This window comes from Notolepis coatsorum (assembly GCF_963971535.1).
Source record: "Notolepis coatsorum genome assembly, chromosome: 10".
In the NCBI taxonomy this organism is placed as follows: domain Eukaryota; kingdom Metazoa; phylum Chordata; class Actinopteri; order Aulopiformes; family Paralepididae; genus Notolepis; species Notolepis coatsorum.
The window spans coordinates 136,670,108-136,685,542 of record NC_140174.1 but is presented as its reverse complement, the minus strand read 5'-3'; the positions used below and the strand labels follow the sequence as shown (position 1 = coordinate 136,685,542).

At 47.8% G+C, this 15,435-nt stretch overlaps 1 protein-coding gene across 1 annotated transcript in view; it reads left to right on the top strand.

The window, feature by feature from the left end:
* The window catches only part of gda (guanine deaminase), a gene marked incomplete at its 3' end in the record, with an annotated part of 86,461 nt that overhangs the window by 49,552 nt on the left and 21,474 nt on the right, over positions 1 to 15,435 (top strand). Inside the window, 3 exon segments of the mRNA XM_084323202.1 lie at positions 359 to 466; positions 11,653 to 11,750; positions 11,991 to 12,058. Coding sequence (XP_084179328.1) covers positions 359 to 466; positions 11,653 to 11,750; positions 11,991 to 12,058 — 274 coding nt within the window.

Here is a 15,435-nt window from a genome sequence, read left to right as displayed (position 1 = left end):
CTCTCAGGACCTGTCTTTGTTCTCTCACTGCATCCGTCAGCCAAGGTATAGTCATTGATTGATTGATTGATTGATTGAACATTTTATTAACAGATTGCAGAATGGGTACAATACAGTACGGCTCAATACACACAATTGTTAAGGGGATGCAGACCTGAGAAAGACTTTCGTCTTGTTTACATCAGGGTCCCCCATTTTCAATTATTCATAAATGATTATACATTATACACACAGCACGTAGCAGCCAGTGGTGATATGATTATCTTTCCTTGGACAGAAGTGTCTGCTCTCTGCAGATCTAAGATGTGAAGTGTATTGACCTTGTGTCTGACCCCTGCCACCGTGCTTGATTCCCCAGAGTCACATCAGTGAGACCAGAGAGGAGGTGGCACTGGTCCAGGAGCTGTTTCCAGACTCAAAGTCTTACACAGAGGTTTACCTCAAGCACAACCTGCTCACGGACAAGGTCAGGACATAACACACACCTGTATGCGCGTGCACACACACACACACGCACGCACGCATGCACGCACGCACGCACGCACGCACACACACACGCACACGCACACGCACACGCACACACACACACAAACACCATCAACCTCTTCAAAACCCACCTAAAAACCCACCTGTTCATACTTGCCTTCGGGCAACACGGCGCTGCTCCCAAGTAGCCCACCCCCTTCCCCCCCTGACTCTTTTCTTTTAAGCTACTGATGCCGTTGTTTTTGTTTTTGTTTATTTTGTGTTACTGTTTCTTCCAAATTGACTGCACCTTGCTTCCTTGACCTTTTTCATTTGTATTTGTTTTATTTTCCTGTTGTTACTATATATATATATTCATATTCCTACCCTTTCTTTTATATAACGTCTCTTTTTTTGTACAGTGTCCTTGAGTCTGAGAAAGGCGCTTCTCTCTCTAAATCCAATCTATTATTATTATTTATTATTACAAACACACACATACATACATACATACATACATACATACATACATACATACATACATACATACATACATACATACATACATACATACATACACACATACATACATACATACATACATACATACATACATACATACATACATACATACATACATACATACATACATACATACATACTGTACATACATACACACATACATACATACATACATACATACATACATACATACATACATACATACATACATACATACATACATACATACATACATACATACATACATACATACATACATACATACATACATACATACATATGAGCACTGGAAAGTAAACGGGGTCTCGAAAACCAAACGGTTCTGTGGCCCTGTTTCTGCCTTTGCCACCTGTCTAAAGCTGACCACGGTACTCTGTAAGTAAGCTAATATATTTCCTCCATACACTACTGGAAATTATCTCATAAAACGTAATGTCCAAAAATCCAAACTATCCCTTTAATGTGTACATTCCCCGTTGGGTCAGTGAATGTGAGAGGAACGTAACATGGACGTCGCACAGTCTGCTCCCCAGACGGAGCAGTTAACAGCATACTACTATACCGCACACAGTAACTACTATAACCCGATAACGTTAGACGTTAGTCTCGTTAGCTCCAGACTCTCTTACTCACGCACTATCACGGATACTCCTATGATAACCAGTCGCTCGCTCCGGCGGGGCTCTCTGGGGGTTCTTTAACAGGGCTATTCCAAAGCACCTCCCGTCGCAGCTGCGACCGTTCACAGCAACATCCCAAGCAGAAGAGAGCGTCTCCCCCCTTCCGCTTCCATATATTTCCTTCCATCTCTCTCCGACACTCTCTGCCTGCCACCGCCCCCTGCTGGTCGCCAACTAGTCACACAGGGAAAAGACTGATAGAGTATGGTCCAGTAATCCTGTTCATAATCCATATTCCAGCGATAGAAGAAGGAGGAGCTCGCATCATTGTTCGTGAGAATATCAATGGAAACTAGTCAACATGTCTTTGTGCACAAAGGGGAGATAAAAGGCAAGTCAGCACAACTGGATAATAGGCATATTTTCCAGGTTGCTACAATTACCTTAGACTTAACCCTAACTGGAGATCTCACGCCTAACCCTTACCTTAGACTTAACCCTAACTGGAGATCTCACGCCTAACCCTTACCTTAGACTTAACCCTAACTGGAGATCTTACACCTAACCCTTACCTTAGACTTAACTCTAACTGGAGACCTCACGCCTAACCCTTACCTTAGACTTAACCCTAACTAGAGACCTCACACCTAACCCTTACCTTAGTGTTGTGAAGGGCCAGATTAAACTGAGAATCTACCTTTATTGTTTGATATACTTTGTATATTATTTATATATATATACACGGAATATCCCTTTACCTGCGTTCAAACCAGAGTAATATTCGCTCTCCTATTGGACATCGCCCCCAGGCGCCAGCGCGCAAGCCCCCAACGGCAGGTTCAAAGACAAGTTCAGGCATGTCAGAACATGCCCAGAGTCAGCGTATTGATACCAGACAAAGACTGCGGTTTGGGACTAGATATTCACTTAAGTATAAATACAGCGCAAGGTGCGCACACCGTGTCTTCGTTCAGTACCTTACCCACCTTCACCACGAGTCAACGTGCAGTGAAGTGAGCAACCTTGCGTCTAACAGAGCATTGAGAACCGCGTGCAAATAGAATGGTAAAAGTGTCAGAGTTTAATGCAGTAACGTTGAGTTCGACCTAATCTAATGTGAAGTAAATAGTCGTTCATTTATTGTATATCGTGCGGCCACAGTTCGTTCGTGTGTAGCATTACCCAGCGGTTCGTCGTGTCTTTAGCTAGTGTACTTAGCCAGGGTGTGTGGCCTAAATACGTCGCCCACACCCGAGGAGTCCTAGGCGGAGAACCGTTGGACATGTACACAGGAGAATCGGCGTCGGCGATTGCAGAACCATTACTGGTTGGATTATATTGATTTGGAACGTGGTACCCGGAGAAGAGCATCGTTGATTTCCACTGTCGTTTGGGATTCAACCTCGTGAGGATTACAACTCGGGCCGGCCTCTTGGACGGAGGCTGGCTAGCTGTCATCAATGCTGTCGAGCATTTGGATTACAATTATTACTTTGCTGCTGATCAAGGGATTTACAAGGACCGACTCCTGTACCTGGAGTCTCTTTATTCCTCATTGAATCAGACGGAGTACCCGAACATTCCTCTACCCTCCAGGCCTTACACCCCCGGAGGGAACCCATTGTCTCCAGGCGGTACCAGTGTTGCCCTATCTAGTTGCTACTATACGACAGGTGGTGTCAACTTAGACCCATCGTAGGATTCCTGCTATTCTTAGTGACTCATGCTATTGACTGACTTTACGCATATTCTTCGCCATACAAGCGCAACCCTAATTCTCATTCTGTAACCTAATGTTGCCTAATAATAATAAATTACCCTCAAATACTATTTCTTTGTCAATGCCGTGTTCTTGTGGGTGTTCACCATCTATATTTGATGTACTGTCTGGCCAGTAATTAAAGTACATAACTAGCAGTGGTTTAATCTATCACAATCTTTAATACAGTCAGGGTTTTGTAACCCCTCAGTTACAATTGGTCCTTCGAGCCGGAGGGTATCAGTGTAATATTTAATATAATATTAATATTGACATGGCCAGCGGTGAACACTCTCCAAGCGGCTCCCCTAAGCTAGAACGCCCGCAGCGCAAACGTCAGCTACCTCCATATCTGGAGGAATTCGCTTTCGTTCTACCCCCTAGCTTATCTAAACAGACGTTAAATACGGATAAATCGGATAGTCTAAGCATGTCCAATCCTATCGACTTGGCGACCCTGCCAGTAGAGACCCCAGTGAGTTCAAACGAAACTGACTCAGCTCACGGGGGGGACCAAGTGGGACATGACGTGACTATACCTCCAGACAGCGTCACCGGGATAGACCCCGGAGCGCTCCAGGATAAAGAAATCGCTCCAGGGATAGAACCCGACACACAACCAAGAGAAGAGAACCGCGCCCAGGAGATAGACCTCGGAGCACGCCAGGAGAACAGATCTCCAACAAGCCCTGTCAGCACCCGATCACCTCCGTCAGTGTCATCCCCCAGCGAGGCGGACCAGAGACTGGCGCAAGCCTTGATCGCCACGCTGACAGCCTCAACCGAAAGAGACCGACTCCAGGGTGAGCGCGACCGGCTTCAAGCAAAGACGCTTAGTGAGCGCGAACACTCTGCCACGGAAAGAGAGCGCCTCCACGCGCAACTCCAAGCGCAAGCCCTTAGTGAGCGCGAACACTCTGCAGCGGAACGAGAGCGCCTTCACGCGCAACTCCAAGCGCAAGCCCTTAGTGAGCGCGAACACTCTGCAACTGAACGAGAGCGCTTCCAGGCGCAACAAAGGAGTGAGGACGACCGCATAAGACTGGAGGAGAGGCGCCTTCAGACGGAAGAGAACATCGAACGAGACCGCGCCAATGCACAGCGCAACGCCGCCAATGCACAGCGCGAAGCAGAGCGCGACCGGCTGCAGGCGCAGATGATAGAACAATTGATCGCCAGGGCGACACCCCCTCTCTCCGCACGGAGCTCCCGGAGATCATCACGACAAGGGTCTAGGGCACCTTCCCCTACCCGACAAAGAGACCCGGGACCTGGCCAACAGGAGGAACCTGTCTACGTCTCCGAGCCCCCTCCCCGACCGGTCCATACGAGACCCAGCCAACGGGAAGAACCGGCCTATGTCGCCGAGAGACTAACTAGAAGACTCCAGGACCTAGAAGAGGAAGAGGAGGAATATCAAGCCCACCAGCACGAACGTACTCTGGACCAGGAGGCCCAGTACAGCCCCGACTTCAGCCCCGAGTCACTGCACTACAAACCCCCGACCCAACTCACGGGTGAGTTTGACGTACAGTCAGCACCGAGGAACAGCACCTGGGGACCCGGCCTCTGGTACCCACCAAGTACTAACCCACGACCACACGTACGGGGAGACTCGCCCAGGACCCTCTTCCCCTACGCTCACCAATGTACCAGCCATCCATGGCATCGTACCTTGGCACACCGACGTTCCCAGACTTTACGCGTGAGGACAGAGCACAGTACACAGAATTACGCATGTGTTTGGAGACTATGATGTCCGATGTCCCCGACGAGTCGTACAAATATGCCATCCTCCTCAAGCATCTCAAGGTGCCCAGAGCGCATAACATAGCGCTGGCATATTCCAACTCAAGCACCCCATACTCCGCGGCTCTGGTGGCCCTCGACCAGCGTTATGGACGCATATGGGATTACGTGATCCAAGAAATACGGGATATCGACCGTCTCCCCCCAGCCAAAGACAATAGAGCACTGGATGACCTCTCTATCAAGGTACAATCCCTCGTGGGGATGCTGGGGTCCCAAAAGGAGAAGGGGAGATATGAACTGTATGCAAATTCTAATGTGGAGCGAATACTGGAGAAGCTCCCTCCAGCCCGCCAAGAGCGTTTTCGGCGGCAGAGAGACCACCGTGATCCCAACGGCCCAGAGCCATCCCTCCTAGACCTGGCCGCTTTCCTCGCAAGGGAAGTTAGTAGCCTACGACTGGACACATTCGTGTGGAGTGGATCTAGCCCAAGAGATGGACCTCGGAGGTCCAACGATAACCGCCGGTCAGTGACAGTTATGCACCAGGCCGAGTCAGTGCCGCAGCACAAGAACCAGAGCACCCCCCAGACCAAGGGGAAGTGGAAGATTGTATGCCAGTACTGTGAAAATGAACATTGGCTGTCTCAATGTGACACCTTCAAGAAGCTGACCGCTGACGAGGTGAGTCAGTGGATCAAAGCCAACCGCCGCTGCTTCCGCTGCGCACGCAGCCATATGGCAGCTGAGTGCCGCCTAAAGAAAAGATGCAGCAAGTGCGACGGCGCCCACTTGGAGGTCCTACACGACAGCAACAAGAAGAAACCCGTACCCCCAAGCAGCTCGAGAGTGAACGTCATGTACATAGACCCTGCGAAGAGCGGGAGCTCCCGAGTGCTCTTGAAGGTGGTCCGAGTGCTCTTAAGCTACGAGGACAAGGTCATGGACACTTATGCCGTCCTAGACGATGGGTCAGAAAATACTCTCCTCCTCGCATCCGCCGCAGCCCGGCTGGGTCTGCGGGGGAGCGAAGAAACAATGACAATCCGTACCATTAGAAGAGACCTGAAGACCATAAAGGGTGAAAATGTCTCCTTCACGATAGCAGCGGTCGGGCAGCCCGAGAAGCAGTATAGCATCACTAACGCCTTCACCAGCCACGACATAGGCCTGTCACAGTACACCTACCCCATCCCAAAGCTGATCGAGAAATACGTGCACCTACGTCAACTACCTATACCGCTCATCGACGACGCCACCCCGACCCTGCTCATAGGATCCGACCACGCACACCTCATCGTCCCAACGGACCGGGTCCACATCGGGCCCAGAGGCTGTCCAGCAGCGGTCGAGACCCGCCTGGGTTGGACACTACAAGGCCCCCTCTCCGGGTCTTCCAACCGACCGACAGCCACTCGCTGTCTCTACACGAGGATAAACGAAGAAGACACCACCCTCTTGCAGCACGTCGAGAGGCTATGGACATTAGACGCGATGCCCTTTAAGAATGAAAAGAAACTCGTTCGCTCAAAGGAAGACACTTATGCCATAGCCCTCCTCGAGCAGAAGACAAAGAGTCGAGGTCAACGGAGTGATGAGATACGCAACTCCACTCTTGAGGCGAGAGGGTATGCCCACCCTCCACGCCTCAAAAGAAGCGACAGAGCGATATCTACTGAACACCGAGCGGCGTCTAGCCAAAGACCCCACTCAAGCCACTGTGTACCGCGCTGAGATCGACAAGCTGATCACAGCGGGACACATAAAGAAAATTGACATTCAAGAGGCCGACCAGACGATTGAATCCTGGTACGTGCCCCACCACAAGGTCCACCACAACGGCAAGGATCGCATTGTATTCAACTGCAGCTACCAGATCGGACTACAGAATCTGAATAAAGAACTCTTGCCCGGCCCGACACTCGGCCCCTCTCTCCTCGGCGTACTACTACGTTTCCGCCAAGACAAGGTGGCCATCAGCGGCGACATCAAAGGGATGTTCCTGCAGGTGCGACTAGTGGAGGAGGACAAGCCCTTGCTGCGGTTCCTATGGAGAGAGAGGATCAAAGATGAGCAACCATCCATCTACCAATGGGAGGTCCTCCCCTTCGGAACCACATGCAGCCCATGCTGTGCTACGTTCGCACTGCAAAAACATGTGACAGAAGACCCTGAAGCTGACGAGGAGGTCAGACAAAGTGTAGAGGAGTTTCTACGTGGACAACTGTCTGCAAAGCGTCTCGACGCCAGAAGAAGCCGAAGCCCTCCTGCTCAAGCTCCGCGCCTCACTGATCAAAGGCGGCTTTGATCTCCGGCAGTGGGCCAGCAGTGACCCTCAAGTACTTCGCAGCCTCTCCCCGGAGACAAAGGCAGCAAGCAGCGAGACCTGGATGGCGACCACCCCAGGTGAAGCACAGGAAATGACATTGGGCCTAGTCTGGCGCTTCAAAACAGACTCGCTCCATTACAAATACACACCCCTGACCGCGGAGCAGGGAAGGTCGACCCCTCTACCGACCACCAGACGGAGCGTATACAGAACACTCGCAAGTCAATACGACCCGCTGGGGTGTATCCTACCTTACATCACTCGGGCGAAAATGATTGTACGAGAGCTGTGGGACAAGGAACAGGGCTAGGACGACCCCCTACCCGACCACCTAGCTTCCACCTGGAGAGAGTGGGAGAGAGAACTCAGCTCGCTCAAAAATGTGAACATACGCCGAAGCTACTTCCCACCCACAGTGCGGCTGGAGATGTGCCAGATGGACCTGCACGTCTTCAGCGACGCCTCGGAAGTGGCCTAAGGTTCGGTGGCTTACTTGCGGGCCCGAGAGGAGGGAGGAGAAATACACACAGCCTTCATCCTGGCTCGCTCAAGGATAGCCCCCCGCAAGCAACAATCGATCCCGCGTCTAGAGCTCTGCGCAGCTCTGGTAGGCGCACAACTCGCCACGTTAATCCAACGTGAACTCACCATCCCGGTGCAAAGAACAATCTTGTGGTCAGACTCCATGACCGTACTCACATGGATCCAGTCCGATTCTTGTAGATACAAGGTCTTCGTGGGAGTCAGAATCACAGAGATTCAAGACCTGGTAGGATCAGCGTGCTGGAGGTACGTGGACACGAAACAGAACCCAGCCGATGTCATCACACGGGGGATGTCCCTAGATGACCTCACACGTCACAATATCTACAGTGACGGTCCTGAGTTCCTCAAGCTCCCGGAGGAAGAGTGGCCTACCCCCACCCCTCGGGAGGCTAGTCAAGAGGAGGCAGAGATCAAGAAATCTATGTTCTGTGGGTTGACGCACACCCCAGTCCCCACTGACCCTAACATAGACGACTGCCTCACCTTTGAGAGTGCGCAGCTAAAGACATTCCTGTGGCACCACCCTGAGGTTCCCCCCACTACCGACATTGACGCATCGAACTACGCAGAGGCAGAACTCCTTCTGCTACAGCGAGCCCAAAGAGACTCGTTCGACGACGAGCTAGACTGCCTGCAGGGAACAAAGCCAATCCCGTCAGACAGCAGACTGCTCCACTTGGCCCCCGAGCGCGACACCCATGGCCTCATCAGGGTGGGTGGTCGTCTGAGACGGGCCCCGGACTTAACGGATGACGTCAAGTTTCCTATAGTCCTCAACAGCCGACACAAGGTCACTGAGCTCATCATAAAGAAATACGACGAGGATGTGCACCACGCTGGGGCAGAGAGAGTCTTCGCTGAGATCCGACGTCGCTATTGGATACTGAACGGAAGAGAAGCAGTACGTCGCTTCCAGCGGACTCGTCTAGACTGTCGCAAGTGGCGAGCACAGCCCAGTATACCCAGGATGGCCGACCTGCCTCACTGTCACACCCGACCCGTGGCGAGGCTGATAGAGTTGCCGAGGCTCCCTGACTCCCCTGATGACGATCATGACCCACTGACTTTGTAGATTGCCCTACTCCCCACAACAGACATTGAGCAGTTGACTGGACTATTAATCTGTCTCCTTTAACTAATTAGGTGCGGACTAATTAGGAGGCGGCTGTTGTGAAGGGCCAGATTAAACTGAGAATCTACCTTTATTGTTTGATATATTATTTATATATATACACAGAATATCCCTTTACCTGCGTTCAAACCAGAGTAATATTCGCTCTCCTATTGGACAGCGCCCCCAGGCGCCAGCGCGCAAGCCCCCAACGGCAGGTTCAAAGACAAGTTCAGGCATGTCAGAACATGCCCGGAGTCAGCGTATTGATACCAGACAAAGACTGCGGTTTGGGACTAGATATTCACTTAAGTATAAATACAGCGCAAGGTGCGCACACCGTGTCTTCGTTCAGTACCTTACCCACCTTCACCACGAGTCAACGTGCAGTGAAGTGAGCAACCTTGCGTCTAACAGAGCATTGAGAACCGCGTGCGAATAGAATGGTAAAAGTGTCAGAGTTTAATGCAGTAACGTTGAGTTCGACCTAATCTAATGTGAAGTAAATAGTCGTTCATTTATTGTATATCGTGCGGCCACAGTTCGTTCGTGTGTAGCATTACCCAGCGGTTCGTCGTGTCTTTAGCTAGTGTACTTAGCCAGGGTGTGTGGCCTAAATACGTCGCCCACACCCGAGGAGTCCTAGGCGGAGAACCGTTGGACATGTACACAGGAGAATCGGCGTCGGCGATTGCAGAACCATTACTGGTTGGATTATATATACTGTAGCACCCACTCCCCACACTTTATATTTATTGATGAAGGATTGCACTACAACTCGTACACCTTACTGTAAATTGTACCTAAATTGTACCTCATCCCATTTCTGCTTTGCACTATATAGTACTGTACATTAGTACACTGCATAGTATTGTATATTATATGGTAACTCAGAACATTGTACATATGTCTATACCGAACACTGTGACCTCATTTTCTTCTTCTAAACTACATGCTATACTATGTTATTTGATACTATCTTGTCTAGCACAGTCTCTGGAGCGTAACAGTAAGAAGCATTTTGTATGAAAGTATTCTGTACTTCTGTATGACAACTATTAAAGAAACTTGAACTTGATATTGATTTGGAACGTGGTACCCGGAGAAGAGCATCGTTGATTTCCACTGTCGTTTGGGATTCAACCTCGTGAGGATTACAACTCGGGCCGGCCTCGTGGACGGAGGCTGGCTAGCTGTCATCAATGCTGTCGAGCATTTGGATTACAATTATTACTTTGCTGCTGATCAAGGGATTTACAAGGACCGACTCCTGTACCTGGAGTCTCTTTATTCCTCATTGAATCAGACGGAGTACCCGAACATTCCTCTACCCTCCAGGCCTTACACCCCCGGAGGGAACCCATTGTCTCCAGGCGGTACCAGTGTTGCCCTATCTAGTTGCTACTATACGACAGGTGGTGTCAACTTAGACCCATCGTAGGATTCCTGCTATTCTTAGTGACTCATGCTATTGACTGACTTTACGCATATTCTTCGCCATACAAGCGCAACCCTAATTCTCATTCTGTAACCTAATGTTGCCTAATAATAATAAATTACCCTCAAATACTATTTCTTTGTCAATGCCGTGTACTTGTGGGTGTTCACCATCTATATTTGATGTACTGTCTGGCCAGTAATTAAAGTACATAACTAGCAGTGGTTTAATCTATCACAATATTTAATACAGTCAGGGTTTTGTAACCCCTCAGTTACACTTAGAGTTAACTCTAACTGGAGACCTCACACCTAACCCTTACCTTAGACTTAACCCTAACTAGAGACCTCACACCTAACCCTTACCTTAGACTTAACCCTAACTAGAGACCTCACACCTAACCCTTACCTTAGACTTAACCCTAACTAGAGACCTCACACCTAACCCTTACCTTAGAGTTAACTCTAACTGGAGATCTCACACCTAACCTTTACCTTAGACTTAACCCTAACTGGAGATCTCACACCTAACCCTTACCTTAGACTTAACTCTAACTGGAGATCTCACACCTAACCCTTACCTTAGACTTAACCCTAACTGGAGATCTCACACCTAACCCTTACCTTAGACTTAACCCTAACTGGAGATCTCACACCTAACCCTTACCTTAGACTTAACCCTAACTGGAGATCTCACACCTAACCCTTACCTTAGAGTTAACTCTAACTGGAGATCTCACACCTAACCCTTACCTTAGAGTTAACTCTAACTGGAGATCTCACACCTAACATTTACCTAAAATAGAGATCACTTGCTGAATCAGGCCTACGCTTGGTGGTTGATATCCTAATCTGTTTAAATTATTCATCAAAACTAAATGCACTCTCTCACAATTCCATGAATACGCAGCTGTGGCACCATAACAGGTTAATGTGCATATTCCCTGCAGGGTTTGTGAATATACATATTTTCCGCACAATGTGCATAATCACCATTTTCCCACATTTACCGTAATACATATACTACTAACACTTTCCCTCAAGATGATGTGATGTGGGTGGTGTTGATGATGATGATGATGATGATGATGATGATGATGATGATGATTCACAGACAGTGATGGCCCATGGCTGCTACCTCAGTGATGAAGAGCTGACATTGTTCGAAAAGACGGGGGCGTCCGTGTCTCACTGTCCCAACTCCAACATCTCGTAAGTCTCTGTCCTCCTCATGTCCCCAAAAGGACTAAGACCTACAGTATAGAATGTTTCAGTGGAATGTTTGATGTGTTGCTAGGAAACAGCTCAGACTACAGTTTATTTCCTGTTGCAGTGTTTGCTAATATCGACAACTGACGGGAAAGCAAATGTGGTCTGTTCCAGAATGCTGTCATGTTTGTTTTTGTTGTCAAATTAAACCATCTCTCCGCTGTGTCTCTGTCTCATCTTCAGTCTGTGCAGTGGAATGTTGGATGTCCGCAAGGTTCAGAGGCACAATGTGAAGCTGGGGCTGGGAACAGGTAAATATTTCATGAATGAATGAATGAATGAATGAATGAATGAATGAATGAATGAATGAATGAATGAATGAATGAATGAATGAATGACAACTTTATTTAACAGATTGCAGAATGGGTACAATACAGTACGGCTCAATACACACAATTGTTAAGGGGATGCAGACCTGAGAAAGACGTTTGTCTTGTTTACATCAGGGTCCCCCATTTTCAATTCATATTGACATTTATGACATACACAACATACATGACATTTATGGCATAGGGACATATAGGTATTTAGTACTGATACATTTGTGACATAAACGGTATTCAAATATACGGTACTGTTACCCCTAGATCATGACAGAGTATATACATATGATGGGGAGGGGACTGTACATTAGGAGGGGGTGGGTGGGTGGGAGAGAAATATACATATGGTGGGGTGGAGACTGTACATTTGGAGGGGGTGGGTGGGTGGGAGAAAAATATACATACGGCGGGGAGGGAATATATACATGCGGTGGGGAGGAGACTGTCTATTAGGAGGTGGTGGGGGGTTTGGGCATTTATGGTGGCCAGTTTCGAATTGCAGCCTCCCGTAGGTGCTCTTTAAGAGCGGTTTTGAATGTGGGTAGGGATTCACATTCCTTTACAGCTTTGGGTAGGGCGTTCCACATTGATGTGGCATAATTGCGAAACGTGTTTAGTCCCTTGTTTGAGCCGAATCTGGGTTTAACATGATTTGTTGAGCTTCCTCTGGTGTAGTGGTTGTGGTATTCACTGACCTTTGGGAAGTATTTTGACATGTACATGGGTACCTTAGTCGTATAGTGTATAGACCAGGCCCATTGCAAGTTGCTGTACTCTGTCGTCTACTCTAAGCCATCTTAGGTTGTCAAAGTGGGCAGGGGTGAGGTGGGTTCTGGGGGTAAGGTCAAGTAGTAGTCTGACCAGTTTGTTTTGTGATGTTTGTAATCTTGTTTTTAGCGCCTTTGAGGTGCTTTGGTACCATGAGGTGCACGCATAGTCGTAGCACCCTTGAATGGGTGCTCCTGCCAGAGTCTTCAGGGTATTCTTGTTTACCAGAGAGGAGATCCGGTACAAGAATCTAGTTCGTTGGTTGACTTTTTTTATTACATTGGATGCCATTTTGTCACAGGAAAGATTTGCCTCTAGGTTGGAACCCAGGTAGGTAATTTCGTCTTTCCTTGTGACAATATTGTCACCCACTGTAACTGAGAAGCCGTCGGTCTTGCAGTTTGTTATTTGAACCGAAGAGAATGGACTCTGTTTTGCCCATGTGTAATGATAGTTTGTTATCAGCGAGCCATATGCAGATTTTGCCTAGTTCCGAGCTGAGGGTTTTTTCAACCTGCAACTTGTTCTTGTCAGAGACCAGCAGGGCTGAGTCGTCCGCAAACAGGAACAAGTTGCAGTAGCAGGCTGACGACATGTCATTTGCATAAATTAGGAACAGTAGCGGTCCTAGTATGCTTCCTTGTGGAACACCACAGCTCACTGTGAGGGGGGGGGGGGATAGAGTACCGTTTACCTCTACCATCTGTTCTCTCCCCTCCGGGTAGGATTGCATCCAGCTCACTGATAAAACGTTCCATAAACAAACGTTTTAATCCACAGTACACCAGTATGTAAACAAAGGTTTTAACCATCCACAACAGAATACTGCAGTCCAAATGTATTTCCGATGCTTGATTTTTCTCTCAGACCGACGCAAAATGTCTTGAAACTATTATGCTCCGAAAGCAAACTTGTGGTGTCTCGCTCAATGAGGAAGTGGGCACGGTGTCAGGTTTCACAGTACCACATGGCTTTTTTGTTTATCTCGTCATTCTGCTAATATCAGAGTGATGATCAAAACCAATTGCTTTTAGCTTGTCAATCAGAATGGAGTGATTGAAAGTGTTGAATGCCTTTTGTAGGTCCAGCATGACCATGCCGCAGTATTTGCCCGCGTCCACCTCTTGTTGGATGTGGTCGTTCAAATAGAGGAGGCATGTGTCAGTGGAGTGGGACGTTCTGAAGCCAGATTGGAATTCGTAGATTAGATTTTTTTCCGCCAGGTACTTTTCGACCTGTTCGTAGACTATTTTCGCCATGACTTTCGAGATGGAGGTAAGAATAGAAACAGGGCGGTAGTTGCCTGGGTCTAATTAGCTGCCCTTTTTGTGCAGAGGGGTCACTCTCGCAATTTTGAAGTCCTTGGGGACGTGTCCCTGTTTTATAGAGATGTTTATTATGTGTGTGATGACTGGGGTGATGGCGGCTGCTGCGTCTCTGAGGAATTTGGAGGGGATGTTGTCATGGCCAGTGGCCTTGTTAGGTTGGAGGGCGCTCAATTTTTTTAGTACAGTACCTCATCGGTTGTTACCATTTTTAAGTTTGAAGTCGTCTTTGTGGACGCCTAGGTTCTTGTAGTATGCTACTATGTGTTCTACCCCATAATGCCCTGAGTGGGAGGGTAGTTTGTTTACCAGTGTTGTGGCTATGTTTGTGAAGAAGATGTTTAAGTAATTGGCTAAATCCAGCTTGTCTGTGATGAGCGTGTTGTCCGTCTTTATGTTTATGTTTGAGAATCTGGTTTTAAGGTTTTTACTGCAGCCTAGTTGATTATTGAGTAATTTCCAAAGTTCACATGGTTTGTTTTTGTTTTCCTCAGTTTTGTCATTGATGAAATTTCTTTTTGCAGGTTTTGATCATGGTGTTTACGTCATTTCTTAGTCTGTTTCTTTGAATTTTTAGTTCAACCATGTGAGCTTGGAGTTCACTGTTTGAGCTTTTGGAAGGCTTTGTCTGACTTTTATGAAGTTCAGAGCATTTTTTGTCTCTGGTTTTCATAGCGCCCAGTATTTCAGTGTGCATCCATGGCTCAGCGTGATTTTTAACCCTGGTGGTTCTTAGGGGTGCCATGTTGTTGAGTATTGTTGTGAATTTGGTTTTGAATCCAAGCCATGTTTCTTCAACCTGTGTACCACTGAGTTCATCTGACCAGTCCAAGCTCCCCAGTTCTAGGTTAAAGGCCTCTCTAGAGTAAGTTTTGAGGTCTCTAGATGTGACTGTTTTGTGACAGCCGGCCTTCTGTTTTAGCTTTTTGCGGGTACAGAAAATCATATAATGATCACTTAACCCGCATGCTATCACCCCTTTATTGGAGATCATGGACTTGTCAGAGGTCATATGAACATAAAAAGAATGGCGTCATTCAAGGATTATATTTAATATAGACTGATCACTTCAGGTTTGATATTGAACATCCGGATCCAAAAATGCAATTCCATATGGTGAAAATAAATTGCTGTTTGTCTTTGAAGTCCTTCACCATCATTGGCTATACTCGGCTATGATTAATAGATAATAAATAATGCAAATAAAAAAAT